At 43.9% G+C, this 16,741-nt stretch overlaps 1 protein-coding gene across 1 annotated transcript in view; it reads right to left on the reverse strand.

Annotated features, from left to right (window-relative positions):
- Nucleotides 1–2,480: 2,480 nt before the first annotated feature.
- Nucleotides 2,481–16,741, reverse strand: part of SFMBT2 (Scm like with four mbt domains 2) — a 102,817-nt gene continuing 88,556 nt past the window's right edge. The window contains exons 16-21 of the mRNA XM_041483773.1: nucleotides 16,628–16,737; nucleotides 9,492–9,667; nucleotides 7,903–8,075; nucleotides 5,830–6,078; nucleotides 4,635–4,763; nucleotides 2,481–2,621 (exon numbers count right to left, since the gene is read on the reverse strand). Coding sequence (XP_041339707.1) covers nucleotides 2,481–2,621; nucleotides 4,635–4,763; nucleotides 5,830–6,078; nucleotides 7,903–8,075; nucleotides 9,492–9,667; nucleotides 16,628–16,737 — 978 coding nt within the window. The remainder of the gene's footprint in view (nucleotides 2,622–4,634; nucleotides 4,764–5,829; nucleotides 6,079–7,902; nucleotides 8,076–9,491; nucleotides 9,668–16,627; nucleotides 16,738–16,741) is intronic.

A 16,741-nucleotide genomic window follows, 5' to 3' on the forward strand; every position in this document is an offset into this window, starting at 1 on the left:
AAGTAAAGTGGCATTTTACTCCAGCAAGATTGGATTCCCATCATCTCCTTTGGAGTACATTACTCCAAAGCTTTACTGATGTTCCAGAACTGAAATGAAGTCCAGGCAAAGGTAATAAGCTCCTTCTGATCTCTGTTCAATCTGAGCATATTGTCCAGTTAAACTCCACACCACTCATTCTCCACTTGTGTAAGGAAGTGGCCCAAGAAGTTCAGCTCCAGCTTTTCTGGAAAGCAACCAATGCCAACAGACAACAGTACCCAATCCTGTATCTCATCCCAACCTGCAGACTAAAAAGAAATAGTAAAGCATTTACCACCCAAGGTAAATTTTAGCATAAAGATTTCAGGTTATCAACTTCTCCGAGAGGACAGAAAGTGATATATGAGGCAACACTGCAGAACAATAAAGTGAAAGACAAATAGTGAGAGAGAAATCTGAAGAAATAAAAAAGCCATTGTGAGATAAAATGAAAACTTTTTTTTGTTGTTTAATAGTTCGAGTTTTGAATATGATTTAACTTCCCTGAACAGCCAGTAAAGATTCTCATGCTCTTGGCTCAGTGCTTCACCCATTCCTTGACTGGCCAGCACTAGAACTGGTTGCTCTCAGAGTCTGTGTGTGTCTGCTCCCAGTCATGCCTTCACGAGGAATTAGCTGCCATAGGAATATCTACAGTTACAAGGCTGATGGAGACAAAAAATGACATTTTTGCCATGTGTCCCAGAAGGCATGAAATGTCTCTGACAAATCCCAGAGGCCAGAAACTCCAAGAACATCAGAGCAGCAGAAGCAGCTGGATTTGACGAGTAAAGGATCAGTGCTGGGATGCTGTTCAGCACACAGCCTTTCTGCTTCTCTTCCTTGGAATGTCCTCATGCACCAGTTCTGACAGAACCCTCCCAGGAGCTGTCTCCTGCTGACAGATGTAACATTCAGGACTGGGCTGAAGTGAGGAGCTGGGAGAAGCAGCCTCCCTGATTTTCTCAGCCGTTCTCTCACTTTGCTGGGTGCAATCCTTCTGTCTTCAGAGGCGAAACACTGAGCAACACCTTCAGGGGACCCTGAGAGGGATCCAAAAGAGTTATCAAATCAGTTGCACTGACACATTTCACTGCCACTGTCAGTATGAAATCCAGTCTAAACCCCAGTTTTTTTAATAACTGCCCCACTACAGAACCCTGTTTCTGGATTTCTGAAGAACAAAACCCCAGTATTTAATGCAGAGGCAACTAATACTGCCTTGAACAGATTAAAACTTGAAGAAGATCTTCAGAACAAAGCAACAGCTGAGAACAGATCCAGTCCTGCTCATCTCCCATATAAGAACATTTCTGATGAAGTCTCAGCATCTGGTCCAGCCTGCAGCAGTTGCACCAATCCCAGTCCTCAGTGACAAATCAGGAAACTTGCTGAAAGGCAAGACAGGAATTCCCAAGTAATGCATGGCAGAGTCAATGCTTCTTGCCTAAAACACTCTCTGGGCAAGATCTGGATGTATTCCAAAGTATTTATACCTGAAGGTCCTCCCTCTTCTCCAAAGAATTTAAGAAGGAAACCAATGAAGGAGAATGCAGCAGCTGCAGCCTGGTGATGGTCAGTAGGTTCTTCTGAGCACACAGGTCAGCAGGAATTCCTGATTCAAGTCTGCTGTCACCTTATGGCTCAAAGACAGGTCTTTAAATTGACATGGGAGTTAAGATTTTGACTACGAAAGCCTTCATGTTCCTGTACAAGAATGGAGCATTGTGCAGATCCCATCACAGAGACACTCAGCTGATTGTGCAGAGCCAGCGTGGCTCAGGATGTGCTGCTGCCCCACCAGGCCTTGTGTCACCCCTGTCAGTCCACTGTAATTTTGTCTGATATCACAGAGACCCCGGGTTGAGTCCCCTTTCAAAATTCAGTGAGGAATAACCATTATATGCCTGGTGTAACACTTTTTCCTTTTGTAAAACCAGAGAGGTGGAAGGCAAAAAAAAAAGCCCACTGATCACCAAGATCAAAGCTGCAGTTAAACCCCAGGTAATGCTACAAATGATGACTTACATTTCAATATGAAAGAAGAGTGTCAGAGCTGTCTAAAAGAAATGTTCTTGTCCAGAAATTGTCCTAGACAAACGATGACCACCTGGAAATGTCTGACCCTTCTCCTTGGGAATGTGTCTGCCACTGGTAGGTTTGGTTTGGGGACAAACCACCTGATCTGTGCTGGCCTTGCACCACTGGGCAATGGGTTGGAGAGGCTCATGAGGAGAGATGCCAGCAGTCTTTCCATGTGCTTTACAAGTACAGAAAAGTTAGTTCCATTTGTAGCTCATTTCTTTTTGTGTTTGTTTTTCTTCCCCCTACGGATTGTTCCCAGTGCTTCCAATTCCACTTGTTCTCAAAAAAGAAAAAGGATATGGGGGAAGAAAACCCCTTGAACAAGCTGAAATGGTAAAAAAGACAGGGGGACAGGAAGGAATGCAGAAGTGAAGTCAGTTGGCATATTGTGCATAGAAAGCAACTTTTACTCTCTCGATCTGGTGGCACAGTTTGATGGCTGGACCCAGCTTCAGCTCCATGCACTCCTGCACCGTGGGCAATGTCAGCAACAGGAGGGCCTGGCCATCGATGTCCTGGGGAAAGAAACACAGGGAAAGTGGTTTTGTTTGTGGACTCTGGAAGGCAGAATGCATAAGCAAGTTTGGAGGAACAAGAAAGGCAGCTTGCTCTAAAAATCAAGTTCTTTCATCCTCTGCTTTTTTCTCTTTTTTCTCCCACTTTGACACTGCCCATCTCCTTTCCCTGAAATACAACATGATTTTTCAGAAGCTGTCTAGTGTCTCTTCATAGGTTCTCACCTTTCCCAACCTGGGAAAAGTCTCCCAGCTGCTGAAATGAGGAATCACCTAAAGAACCCCTGCAGAGTCCACAGAGACCTGATCAGTCCATTTTATGCCTGAGGAACTGAAACAAGGGGCAGGCTGCAGAGAGACACCAGGAGACACAGGATAGAGCTGAATGGAGAAACTGATGATGGTCCCACTGCCAAGTCAGATCCTTTCCTCACCTCCTCTGGCCCATGATTTGCTCAGCACAGGTTTATGTCTGCCTTGCTCCATGCCCTGTAGCCAGGTACACCCAGGACCTGCCTTGTTCCACTGCTCCATGACCAAGAGAGGGGCCTGGACCACCCAAAGCCCTTGCAATCTCTAATGTCCCACAGTCACAGAATGGTGTAGGCTGCAAAGGACCCCTGCAGGTCATGCCTTCCCCTCAAGCACAACCATGCACCAAACTCCATGAACCAGTAGCTCAGATGAGCACTTTTAATGGGAACCTCTGTTGGCTTTATGATCCTCTGCTTAATGAAGAGCTCAATTTCTCTTAATTCTTTAATAGACTGAGATGATCAGGCCACATAACTGCTTTTCACCCTTTAGGGAGAATCAGAGTCTATGCACAGCAACTCAAAGCCAACATAAAACTCCCCAGGACAGCCCTGATTCGGCAGCATTGAACGTAAGGAGGATTTAGACACCTGAAGTGCTGCTTTGATCAGGACTGTCCACAGCTCGGGTTCATCCTCCACTGAAGGTTGATGGCACAGACCATTGCACCAGGGCTTCACAACGAAAAGCTCCAGTCATCTGTGTTTGATTCAATCAACTGCAAGTTTGATTCTCTGGCAAAGGAGAGACAGGGTTGGCTTCCAAGCCCTGGCATTGCTCCAGGCTGGTTAACAAATGGTTGGAGCTCGCTGTGACACAGCAACTGCAGCATCCTGCCCTGGGGAGTTTCACTCACTCCAGACTCACTCTACACCTTCTCCCAGCCACAGCAACTGGAGTCATTCATGGTGAGGAATCAGAGACAGTTCAATGAGCAGCTGGCCACACCACTGACTAATTAAGCACACTTGTTTCTTCCTAACTGCTGCTCATTAGTGCTGCCCTTTACCCTCGACAGTGGCTGCGACTCATTTGCCAAGGAATGGCTCTTTCCACAGAAATTGTACACACTCACACAGGCTTGAGATGAAGAACATGGGCTTCTGCTCCTGCAAACCTATCTGCTTAATGGGGAGAAGACTGGCATCTCCTAAATTTAGGTCATCCACAGCCTGACTGGCAGATCTTCAGAGAAACGTACTTAGGAACTAGGTGTCTACACACTCGGGACATCTAGGTTTTAATGGCAAAATTTAGACAGCCAGTTAGGGATTCAAGCAGCACTCTTCTGCTTCCCAGGCCAGTATTTTAGAACAGGATGGAACCCATGTGGCCTGGAGAAAGCCTGGTATGTACCAGGTAACCAGTACCTGTTTTTACACTGAGGTTCCTACCTATGGAACATCAGTATGGCACCATGAACCTTGGCATGAAAGGACTAAACCTCCTGCTTTCCACAAGGGTTCTTCACAAAGCTATTGAGTCTCTGGAATCTCTGAGGATCTGGCAAGGCTCTGACTCAAATTTCTAAGGGTTTTCATGCCTTGCCAAAACTGGTGTAACAACCTGGCCTGAAGATTCTGAAGTCTGGTCATAGTCTCTATACCAAAGTCCCAGGCCCAGCCATCAAGGTGGGATGTCCTGTAACATGAAGAGGCACCACAGACACAAAGGGACAAGTGACAAAAGGACTTTTACCTGCTCCTGAAATATTTTGGCAAGGGGTGCACAGTCGGTGAGTTTAATAAATCTCACAACATCAGTCACAGTCCACTCCAGTGGGTTACTGTCCAGGACAAGCTTCTCTTCCTCTTCTTGCTTCATTTCCTGTGAGGAAAAAAATAACAAAGAAATGTTTTCGTAATGTGGATGCCAGCTGGTCAGGGAGAGGGAAACAGTAATTGTTTCTCCCAGTGGCTTGTGAGAATTTTTAGGAGTTGTAGGAATGTGATAACTTGTTGGTATAAATTGTGGGGATCCCAGTTGTTGGTTTCCCTGGGTCTGGACTGAAGACACTTGAGATGGCAGTTCATGTTCAGACTCAGGTGTTTATTATTTCTTATCAGTAAAACAGTCTCATTACTGTGAGTTCAGCAGCTTTTCATTAGAAGGCATAAAACGGCTAACAATCTCTTGTTCCAAAGTCTTTTAAGACTAAACTATCCAATTAAGAACTGACATCTAGATTATTTTCCCTTTTAACCCAGTAACTGATCCCAAAGAGCCTGCAATGTGGACTTTTCTGCCCAACTACAAAATGCCACCCAAACCCAGGAAGAAGGAGGAAGAAGAAGCATGAAGAAGAAACCCAAGACAACACCCTGTGCCCTCCATCTTGCTTCCATCCACAACACACTAGAAATCCCAAACACTAAATTTCTCACCAAGTGCTACACCTACACTACTCTCTAGAATCTATTTCACACTTTTGTGGATTCCAGTCTATCTTGAAGTCTAGGAAACTTTCTGCATGAATCAGGGTCAAAGTCAGTGCTTCCCTGAGGGTCAGGGCACCCCAGAGCAGTCAGAGAAATATTCCCAGTGCCCTGGGCTTTCACAATAAACAATCTTCAGAGGTGGTGTTTTTTCACTTTGTTTTCCTATTCTTCTCAAGGACGATGTGTGAGAAAGATGTCTTTTATTAACTAGCCAATCAAGTGGAATGTATCATATTGGTCTATAAAAACTGAAGAATCCTTTGTAACAAGGCCTTCTTTTCTCCTCTTGCAATTGGGTCTCCTTTCTGTTCTCATGTCACTCTTGGCTCAAGGTTGACATCATACAGCAAACTACCTCCTGTGGAGAACCAGGGCAGGGATTCCCTCCTCAGACCAGCAAAGTTTGGCACTGAAGGTTAATTTAGGAGGAGTGGTGCTATGAAATAGACACTCACTTCCTTGGGTGGCGTGCCCTTGTCTGCCTCGCTGCAGGCGTGGGGCTGGGGTCTGCGGCTGCGGCGGGCTCTCTCCGTGGCAGGAGGCCTGTCCAGCTCGGTGCTGCTCCGCAGGGTGACAGCTCTCCGGGGCCGGGCAGACGGCACCTCGGCCGAGGACGTGTCCGTCTGGTCATCGCGCAGCTCCGAGCTCGTCTCCTCGCTCCCCGTCTCATCCTCCATCACGTCCGCTTCGTCCTCCTCGCTCTCCTGCAGGCACAAACAGCATCCAGGAGATGGACACAGCAGCAAATCCAAAGGCACGGGGTCAAACTGCACTCCCATGGCCGTGCTGGTCCGGGGTAACATTTATTTTAACTGAATTACCTCGTTTTTGTTACTGCGCTAAGTGAATTAGCCCTCGATTTAGGTTTGTTACAAAACGCAGAAGAAAAAAAAAAAGTAGGTGGCAGGAAATTCTTTTTCTCCTCCCAACTAAAGGTCAACAGCAATAACTCATCTGGCATGAAATGTTCCTCTCTTGGGCTGGTATCTCAAAACTTGTGGCGCTGCGGATGCGCAGGAGGAAAAGTGGAAAATACTAAGAGGAGAAAATTAAATTCCGGCTTAAGAGGATAAAATTAAATTCACATGAAATAAATTCAGAAACAGGCTTGACTTTAAACTTTCACATTGCTTCAAATTGGTTTGGGTGTTATTGCTCCTGAAAAAAGGGCAGTTTTGGTGCCTTTTGAAAATGTCTAGATGTTCAAGATAGCACTCTTTAGTGACATTTCTGCAAAACTCAGGACAGAGGATTTCACCTAGATTTCTCTGCTTTCAGCCTAACACTGAACTGCTGGAGGTGAAGCCCTAAGTTCCATCCGAAGTATTATAGCAGATTCTTGTTATTTCTGTCACACAGGGCTTTACAAGCACTCACCAACTGATGGAAACTGTGCATTTTGAACTTTATATATAACTTGCCCAAATGGCTTGGACAGCTTATCTGTGATCCAAGTGTGAGCAGGCACCTAAAGCCATATGCTCAGGTCTTGAGTGAAGAGCAATTTAGACAAAGATAGTTGTATTGGCTGAAAGCTTGAAAAACTTGGCTAATGGTTGATTTAGGCTTAACATAAGTTTAAGTTCCTTTGAAGCAGGTATAATCTAAGGAAATGAAGCAGAACTACACCTAAATCAGGACCAAGCCATGAAGATGCACGCAATCAACTGAAAGCTGAATAAAATAACCTACTCTAGCTGAAGTGCAGGGAATTTAAGTAAACCAATTTTATTTCACAGCACAAAGCAGCAATCACTGGCACTCAGCTGAGGAAGTGAAACCACACATGAGCTCTGTTATTGCCACCATGGGAAAAGCCCCCAGAAAACAGCCCACACAGAACTAAGTCTATTCCAGGTTTAATTTGGACATGAATCTTTGCTGAGGCTCAGAACCTGTTGTATCATACAGCAGACTGGAAAGACCGAGCCCCCAAATTCCATGTATTTGGGACACAAACCATTTACTTGTATGCTAAGGCTTGATGTTGTGAGCCAAAAATATTAGGAATAGTTAATGAAAAAAACCTCCTTGAAACCACAATGGCTATGAGGTATTATTATTTATTACAATACTTGGAGATCTTAGACATGGATCACAGAGCTCCTTCACACTGCTAAATACTGTGCAAAGCATACAACAGGCTCATCTGCCTGCTTTTCAGGAAGGAAATAAAATAAAGAGATATTAGAGCATGTCAGCCAGTGAGCACTGGAAAGGTGAGAGCAAAAAATCTGCCTGCTGCTTCTGAAATGGACAAGGTAAAAATCCCCAAAGTGCCCCAATAAAACCAGTCTGATCTTAAAAGAACAGAGCAGCAAGGAAGAATCCAAACTAGAAACTGGAAATGTTCAGGTGTGCTGAGGATAAAACCAGTCTGATCTTGAACAGAGCAGCAAGGAAGAATCCAAACTAGAAACTGGAAATGTTCAGGTGTGCTGAGAAGCCCCCCAAAAGGAAAATGCAGAATGGGGGACTTGAAGAAGGCACCAAGGGGTTTTTGCTGGTTTATCCAGTGTGACACAAACCTCTGCAGAGCCTGCAGCATTCGAATCCACAGCTGATGATCTCCTTTTCTTCTGCACAAAGATGGATTTCCGCCTCTTTCTGCGTCTGGCTGGCTTGACATGGCCACTTTTCATGTTGTTATTTTCCCCAATCGGCGGCTTAATGATTTTTTTCCTTTTCCCGTAATAATAAGCTGGAGAAATGAAGCACAATGCCCATTAAAAACTTTAACCACCCAAAGAAGGGAACCTTGGCTTGCTCCTTGCTACAACAGGCTCAGGACTGTACTCTAAGTGCAATTTAAACTTTAAAATACATTGATTTGGAAAAAAAAAAAAAAGTACAGCATAAATAGGTCATGTTGGACTAGCACAGAGTGTTACAGCTCTTATGTATCCAGATTTATTGATGATGAATGAAGACTTCAGAATTTAACAATGTGTTTAGGCAGAGCTGAGCAGTGATTTGGAGGGAAAGAGGCCAAAAAGTTCCAGATTTGATCCAATGCAGTTCTGTGTGAGGTAAAGTTGCTGAAGTTTTCAGCAGAGAGGGGAGAGGGCCAGCTAGCCTCAGTCATGTACAAAGGAATAGCTTTTTATTACTTTTAACTATTTTGTGGTCCAGGTTGAAATTAAGGATGTGAGAGCCCTCTGACCTTGCATGAAACATTTGTATTAAATGCCTTTTGACACACTGGGGATTAAACACACTGTCCTTGACAGCAAGGGTATCCCAGGTCAACTAAAATGGCCCCTGGCATCCATGGCAAAGTTAACTGAACTGAGCCTTTCAGCAAATCAATGGAGTTTTGAGAAAAAATTCATCGAGTCACATAAACCATCAACTTTGAGATGGGAAAACCTCAGCTGGAGCTGAGTGGAAGCCAGGACTCCAGCTCAGGTGTAGATTTCTACAGAAACCCATCCCCAGGGATCTCAGTATCCCCTCGAGCATGTTCCTCCTTCTACTGGCACCAAACTGAAGAGAATTGCTTTAGATCAATTACACTGCTTTTTGCAACCTTTGTGGAAGAAGGACAACACTCACTTCCACTTTCCTAACCTGTCTGAGAGCCAATAATACCACTAATATTGACAACAAAAAGCACTGAACACTAACAACAGCCTTCCTGAACAGGCAGGATCATGTTTAAATATTAAACACTCTGAGTAGAGAGTCAGTGTTCAAACCTTCCAGCACCTCAGCACTGTGGTTCTGGCCTGTGCTGGTGTGTATGTCAGGAACTCTTTACAAGGAGGATTCATCTCACCTAACGAAGCTGTCTCAGATGCAGCAAGTTAAAATCTCAGCTTCCCACTGCAGGTTCCTTTTATGTGCTCCATGTGTTAACTTTAGATATGAAGAAAATTCAAGACTTCCAAAAAGTAATTATGTTCAAACAGATGAATGAGGATGGAGTGAGAGGGACAGTTTTCTGATACACGATTCTAAGGGAACCTGTGGTGGCCCCAGGATTAAATAACTGCTCTTAGATGAGATGAATGCTCATCAGTATTAACATATCACACAACTCCTGTTCTTCACCACACACCATCTCCCACTTCTCTGGCTCCCAGTCAGCACCAAGAGGCATTTTTCCAATACTCACTGTACTTGGTTTTGGTGTGGATGGAGCAGTTCTCGGGGCAGACCTCAGCCACCAGCACAGGGCTGAAGAGGTTGGGGCAGCACTCGAGCTTGGCACAGACCCTCCTGCAGAAATCTGCCACCTGGTCCGACGTCCGCACGATCTTCACGGTTGCCCTGTACGTCTTCCCCCTGTACCTAGGGAGGAGGACAGGACCCCACGTCACCCATCCAGCAAAATCCTGTGGTGCTGCACACCAGACTCTCCTCTGCCAGGGAGAGATCCTCCCCAGGGACTTTTGAGAGAGTGCCTCTCTTGAGAATGCAGGCAGAACAGGTCTACTTTTTTTAGTGGCTCCATTTCAGATGGACTTGAGGAAGGAAAGGGTGAAACAAATTGAAGGTGTGGACATGGGTTGGGAAGGAATCTATGTGCACACTGGATATATCTGTAGATATAGCAAGAGAAGGAAAAAAATCTCAGTAGGCTTGCACAGGACAGCAAGCCCTTACTGTGAACTGATGCAAAGGTTTTGGGAGAGGGATGCAGTCTCTCTTCATGTATTGACCCACGATCAGATGCTTATACACCTTGCAGAGCTTTCGGGTCACCAACCTGTGTTTGGACTGAACTCTCTAACCCTTCAGTGCACTTTTGGTTTTCTCCATTGTCATCTTTCCTGCTCCCATATCCTGTTCCAGCTCCCAACAATCCCCAAGACTCATGGTGCCAGCTGTGGCTATCAGGACACACTCATTGTGAAGAAATATCTGGGTGAACAAACAATCTCTGCCCCTCCAGGACCAGATGACTTCACCACTCTTGAGACGTGGACACTACAAAACCTGAGGAACTCATCAGGAGTCTCTGGAGTTATTTAACAGGGCTGCAGCAACAGGCCCTAAAAACTGATTCCTACAGGGAATGCTTGGAGCAGAAACCCGCAATGAAAGGTTTGTCTTAAATTTGCTACGGCACTAGAACATTTATTTCGGTGTTTCATATGAAGTGTTTCTGAGTGATAAATGGCTGTGAAAGATACAGTTACATCCCTGCTGTAGTACATTGTAGATGTGAACCCTGGAAAACCAATTATCCCTGTAATTTATTAAACAGCAGCAGCAAGCTGTTGTAAACAGTGAGATAAGGTTTTTAAAACATCTCTTACGCATCCTGAGGAATGCAACACGAGAAACAACAGTGCCAGAGCCCGGTGCTGGCATTACAAACGTGCTCAGAGGAGGGAAAAGTAACACAAAACAAAAGAAAAAGAAGGAACAACAGTGGAAGAAAGATTACTGGATGGGAGGCAAGGAAAGACAAAGATACAGTCACCAGGAAAAATGAAACAAAGCATTTGTCAGTGTATTAAGATCCGCAGTTTCCTAGCAGCTGCTGATAGATATGGGAGAGGAAGAGGAGGAGGTGGTGAAATAACGATGTGGCCAGTGAGTTAAAACATTCAGACAGCTCTTTCTGAAACAAAGGGGTGTGGGAAAAGGGTTCGAAACTGTGGCACATGAAATGTTATAAAGGAGAAACCCAAATGAAACTTGGGTCTGAGAACAGCTCGGTCCAACCATCCTCAGTTCGCAATCCAAATTATCACCTAAGCATAAAACCCAAATGAGCATTCCTGCAAGGTGCCAGGCTCTGATACCCCTTTTGGTGCCAAGACAATCCTGGATTCATTCACCTGAATGCATGAATGACTTAATGAGCCAACTTTTCACACACCCTTAAAGACCTGGACAGATGATGTAAAAGGGAAAAAGTGTTCCTTTCAGGTACAGAGCACTGTTATGATCCCAGCTTCCCTATGAAACAGCTGCAAAGGCAGGCTGGCTGAGCAGGCTTTGGCAATACCTGATACCAAAACCACTAAATGCCACAGGCATTTAAATGCATCTACTTATAAAAGTTTTATATTTCTTTTCAATGTGTTTGAAAAGACTCCTGCACTTATTACTTCTCCAGGAGCCATTAAGTTTAATGACAGCCTGGATCGTTTGGTCAGTGAGTCTGCTCTCAGAGATGGGCCGCAGGATTTCACTGTGCTGCTTTCACCTGTACCCAAATACCTCCACTTGGACTAAACCAGCACTTCCAGACAAGCACCAGCCTCAAGGGTCTCCACACTGGAAGAATCATGGCACAGGGAGCATCTGTACCTACACCTCATTTTATGTCTGGATGCATCTGAATTTAACTCTCATTTATTTGTCCTTGTTCTGACTTTCACCACTAGGATGAAAAGACTGCATCTGGTTTTGTTTCCCTGCAAAAGCACTCTAATCAAATTGCCTCTGATCTTCTTTCTTATAAGCTAAGAAAGCTGCCTGATGGGTATTATTCAAGGATGGCTGACTTTTTCTAACTGTGTGCTTCCTATTGTGTTTGGCTGCCCAGGAAGGACCCATTGTACTACAATGCCTGCTGAAAGGAAAAGATGAAACCAGGAAAATGAACAACTGACTGATTTCATCGTCTGCTTTGAATGCAACACACATTTTAATTAACAGAGAGGATGGCAAAATGGAGATCTCCATGACTGCAGCAATCAGTCTCAATAACCCAAGGTGTTAGTACTGGCCACAGCAATATTTTTTACATCATTTTGGTCTTGGCAGCACCTCTTTCAACTATAAACCAGGTTCTACTAATATTTTCCATATTCCTCACACACTAAAGATTTTTAACACAGGCACCACCAAATGTAATCTGAGCTGTTTCTAGGACAGCCATGTGGAAGGACCTCCTTTGTCAGAAAACATTTTCCATTAGCATCTCTCAAAAAGTTACCAACTACTGATGCTCCTATTTATGATTTTATACCAGGGCTCCTATCTTCTCAACCACTTGCAATCAAGTACCTGCCTGCATAGAATGGCAGCACTGGAGACCTGGAAAATTGCTGTGTCAAGGATAATATTTTTGGTTTTCTTAGAAATCTCTGTTCTCTTTTTAAAAAAAAAAAAAAGGAAAGATTTTCCAGCTAAAACCAAAGGAATCTTTCCTCTTCCCCTTTCTCTGCCCTCAGATGCCAAACTCAGAGAAAACCTTAAGGCTGGAACTATTTCCATGAAAAATACATTTGCTGATCCATGAGCAAAAATATTAAATGAACAGCACTTTGCAATAGAATTCTTCTGTTGAAGCTCCTTAAAATAGATTAGAGGTTCATGACAACATAGTGCCTTCCAGAAGCTCCAGTTATGGACTGCTGTGTGATGACACAGAAAGTCTTTTGCTGAAAAACTTCAAAAAGCAAGAACATTGAGAACTTCATTTTCAAAAGTCCCATTTTCTAAGGCAATCTGACAATTCTTGAGACTAATTTGAACAACTAAAATGTCTCAATTTCCTTTTGGGGGACTGAAAACTCTTTTCTGTTCTTTGTAAGAAATTTCTATTTTGTCTGTCAACCTTAAAGTGTGCCAAACATAAGGAGTTAACTTCCTTCAAAGCTATTTAATCTTCCAATGGCATTTTGTACTCTTGAACACAGGATTTGGAAAGGGCACTGGAATGCTCTGGTTGTAAGGCCTTGTCTCATTAAGTCTCCTGATTACAGAAATAAAAGGTTTAAATCATTCCACTGATCCTGGCTTGTAAAGCCTTGCTCAAAATGAACACAAATTAATTCCCACTGTTTCTTCCTCAACCCTTAACCAGTTACTTCATCATATCAGGCACAGCTCTCCCTTTGCTTCTTGCCAGTCCCCTACTGGTCCTGCATGTTCTCAGAAATGGCTTCCAAGAGGATCTGGCTAATCACCTTTCCAGGAAAACTGAGCTGACGGCGTATAGCTACTTGGATCCTCCTTCCTGCCCTTCCTAAGGAGGGGCGTGATAATTGCCTTTTTCCAAAAATTAGGATTCTTCCCTCATCTTCATCAACTTCCAAACACACCAGAGAGTGGCCTTGCAATGACATTGCTCTCCCAGGTGGAGCTGGCTGCATCCCAACTGCTTCCATGCACTTGTGCACATCCACTTTGCTCCCAGTGTTTTTAGATTATTTTCCACGTACTGTGGGTAACACTTCACTCCCTCAAACAGGATCAGGGCTCTGGATAGCCTGAGAGCAAACCCTCACTAGCAAAGGCTGAGGCAAAGAAGATTTCAAACACCTCACCTTATCACAAGTTAAAGGCAGTCTTCTAAAGCAGCTGCAGTGAAAAGGCTTTCTTTGAAATGCTGCCTCATAAATAAGCAATGATGTCTGGCATAGGGGTAAATATTCCTAGAGTTCAGCTACTGGATTTGAGCAGCTCTCAGGATTTCATTTAATGAAGGAGTCCAGGAAGATTCATCTTTATTATTTTGATCAACTGGGCTTCATACAAGACCCAGGAGACAACTTTGTGCACACAATGCTTTTGTTTATGTCCAAGGTCCTGCAAAAATGAGTAAATCCAAACAGCCCCATTATCAGCCCGTAGAAATGAAAACCCTTGAAAAGCATAAAGTTCCTTAAGCATTTTATGTAAAACTGGGAAGACAAATCAAGATGTAGGCACTGCACTTATGAGCATCAAAACTATAAGGGTTGAAGCCGACAGCTTCAACTGGCCCTCACGGGAACTCAGGAGGATCAAGTCTGACATTTCTAACCCATCATCACCAATAAATCAGGTTTGACTCTTCTCACACGGAGCTGGCAGCACTGATGGGAAGCAGCTGCCATCACACACTGCAAACACATCTCTCTGGACAATCTAAATTGTTTCATCTTCTTTGCAAGGTGAGTCTAATTGATTCCACAGTGGTCACTCATGGCAGCATAGTGAACTAAACACAGGCTGCTCCAGCACTGAGATAATGCTTTCCTGGCACTGCAAAACCTTGCATTTGGAACAGTGGGAAAAGCAGCTTTCTCTTCACCCATCCCTTTGCTCTACCCTACTGCAGGCACTGCAAACACACAGCACTGCCAAGATCCAAGGAGGTGCCAGTCCACATCAGAAAGAAGGTGACAAGTTGTGTCCCATCACAGCCGGCTCTGGAGCTGCCATGCTTAGCAACAGGCACCATCCAGAGCCCATGGAGCTGGAAGTTGCTCACTGCAGATCTCTGTTGCTCATTACAGGTCTCTGTTTAAGATTCTGGAGCACTGTCACACCTGGTGGAAGGTGTCATGTGCTGTTTGTATGTTCCACAGTATCTGGTTTCATGACTGTGTTTTCTTTTTTGCTCCTGAACAACCAAATGCAATTAAAACTTCTGGATGGAGCAACTCAAGCAAACCAAAACGGAAAGAAAGACAAAGTCCTAGGGTAGCCAGACAGTCTTGGGGCATGTCAATCCTCTGCCATCCACTCTTAGAAGTACTCAAACTACCCCCAGACAAGCTGGCACCACCACCAAGCACTGCCCTGTGAAGAGATCACTCACAGAAGCCAGAGAGCTGCAGGAACCAGGCGCTGTCCAGCCTCATGAGCAGTCTCCTCAGGAGCCAGAAGAAAATGACACACTGGAGGACTGCCGCTCTCAGAAGGCACTTCAAAACTTGCTGTCAGGCTCTGAGCCTGTGATGATCCATTCTGTGGCTTAATAAAGTTCTAAGATGCTGCCTGACTCCCTGAAGAGCTGAGGTGGATACCTGCTGGGGCAGCCAGCACACAGGAACACAAACATGGGCTGTGACTGGGGGGCCAACATAAAATACTATCATGGATGGTCAGTTAGACATTTCCCAGGCTGTCTCCCATTAGAAACACGGACTGCAGCTTTAAGAAATAGGTATTTCTGATTTTGCACAAGGCAGATCCCCACACTCAAATGAGAAACTCCAACAAAATCCTACTCATGATACAACTAACAGGAAAACTGCCTGTAAGCTCAGTTCTTTGCAGGAGAGGATGTTAAGTATATAGGGTACAGGAACAACTTGATTTCACAACTGCTAAGTACCTGCAGGAGTGCATTATCGAGATATTTGTAGCACAAGATGTGAGATCCTGGAATCAATGAAAACCAGGTCATGGACAAAGACCTGTTTTATATTAAAATCTTCATGCACAAAGTTGACTTTTAGGCTTCCATCCATAACAAACACAAAACCCTGACACTCTACATGGGTGAAGGCAGCAAATTAAAAATAGGATGTTTCTAGTAGATTTTAATTTCAGTTTGCAATCCTCCTTTAGGAAATCAGTTTAAGTGCACACAGAGTAAAAGTTCCTCAACTCCCTCCCTCAACCAGAGAACACATGAACTTTCTGCAATATCTGCATGGGCAAAGATCAAATACAGTAGCCATCAATAGTGCTGTGTTTGGCAGCTATTCATATCAAATAACCAAGAGAAAATTGCTTTTCTTTGGAAAGGAGTTACAGAGTTCAGTACAAAGGGTGATATTCACTGCATTTAACTACAGTACTTAAAAAGTCAAGGTGACCATTAGTCAACAAAGAAAGCTTTCTTCAAAGAAACATTTATTGAGATCCATCTTCAAGTGGGAAGAATTATTCTTCAGAAGGACTCTGGATAGAGCTTAGGTGAGACTCCCCTCTTTCAGAGAGACAACAATTGTTGAAATACATCCTAAGTATAGTGCCCATTATAAAGTAGACATAAACAGGTAGATTTTAATGCTGGAAGGAGGAATTCTGTATTCTTGGTGCTGTTTAGAAGAGAATTGAAGAATATATTCTAGAAAGGCATCAAATTTTATCCTGAATCTCTGATCTGTTACTACTTTGCCCTAATCATACTCCTGCTAAAAAATGTGTCCCTGCTAATTTGTTTGAACTTTTTTTGGTACCATTCATTCTCACCAGTTTTTTCTGCATTAGCCTGAAAGGCTCTAATTTAAAAGCAGCCATATTCCTCCATTTAGAAAGCCAGGAATTGAGTTCATTCAGTAATAGCCAAGTTTGTAAGAACAGCTTATCATAAAACTCAGGACTTGAGTTCATCATAAACTGGATGGCTGCTTGGAGAAAGACAATAGAAATGTACTGTTCAGGTGAATATTTCATTTCTGAAGTTACTATGAATGAGTCAAATAATTCAATGAAGCAAAACGATCATTAGAGAAGTAAAACTCTCACAATAGAAAAAAGCCCTTTTCTTATCTTTTTTTTTTTTTTTCCCTAGTCAGTTTCCTTTCTGAAACCTCCCAAATAAAAGAACACACATTGAAGACTTACTTTGCTTTAAGTGTTTCCTCCTGGAAATTCCACTGAGGGTCTTCCACAAGCTGCAGTTCTCGTAAAACACTCCCTGGCTTGTAAGCTGCATTGATCACCATGCTGAGAACCTAC

Source organism: Pyrgilauda ruficollis, unplaced genomic scaffold (assembly GCF_017590135.1).
Source record: "Pyrgilauda ruficollis isolate IOZ18807 unplaced genomic scaffold, ASM1759013v1 scaffold61, whole genome shotgun sequence".
Lineage (NCBI taxonomy): Eukaryota > Metazoa > Chordata > Aves > Passeriformes > Passeridae > Pyrgilauda > Pyrgilauda ruficollis.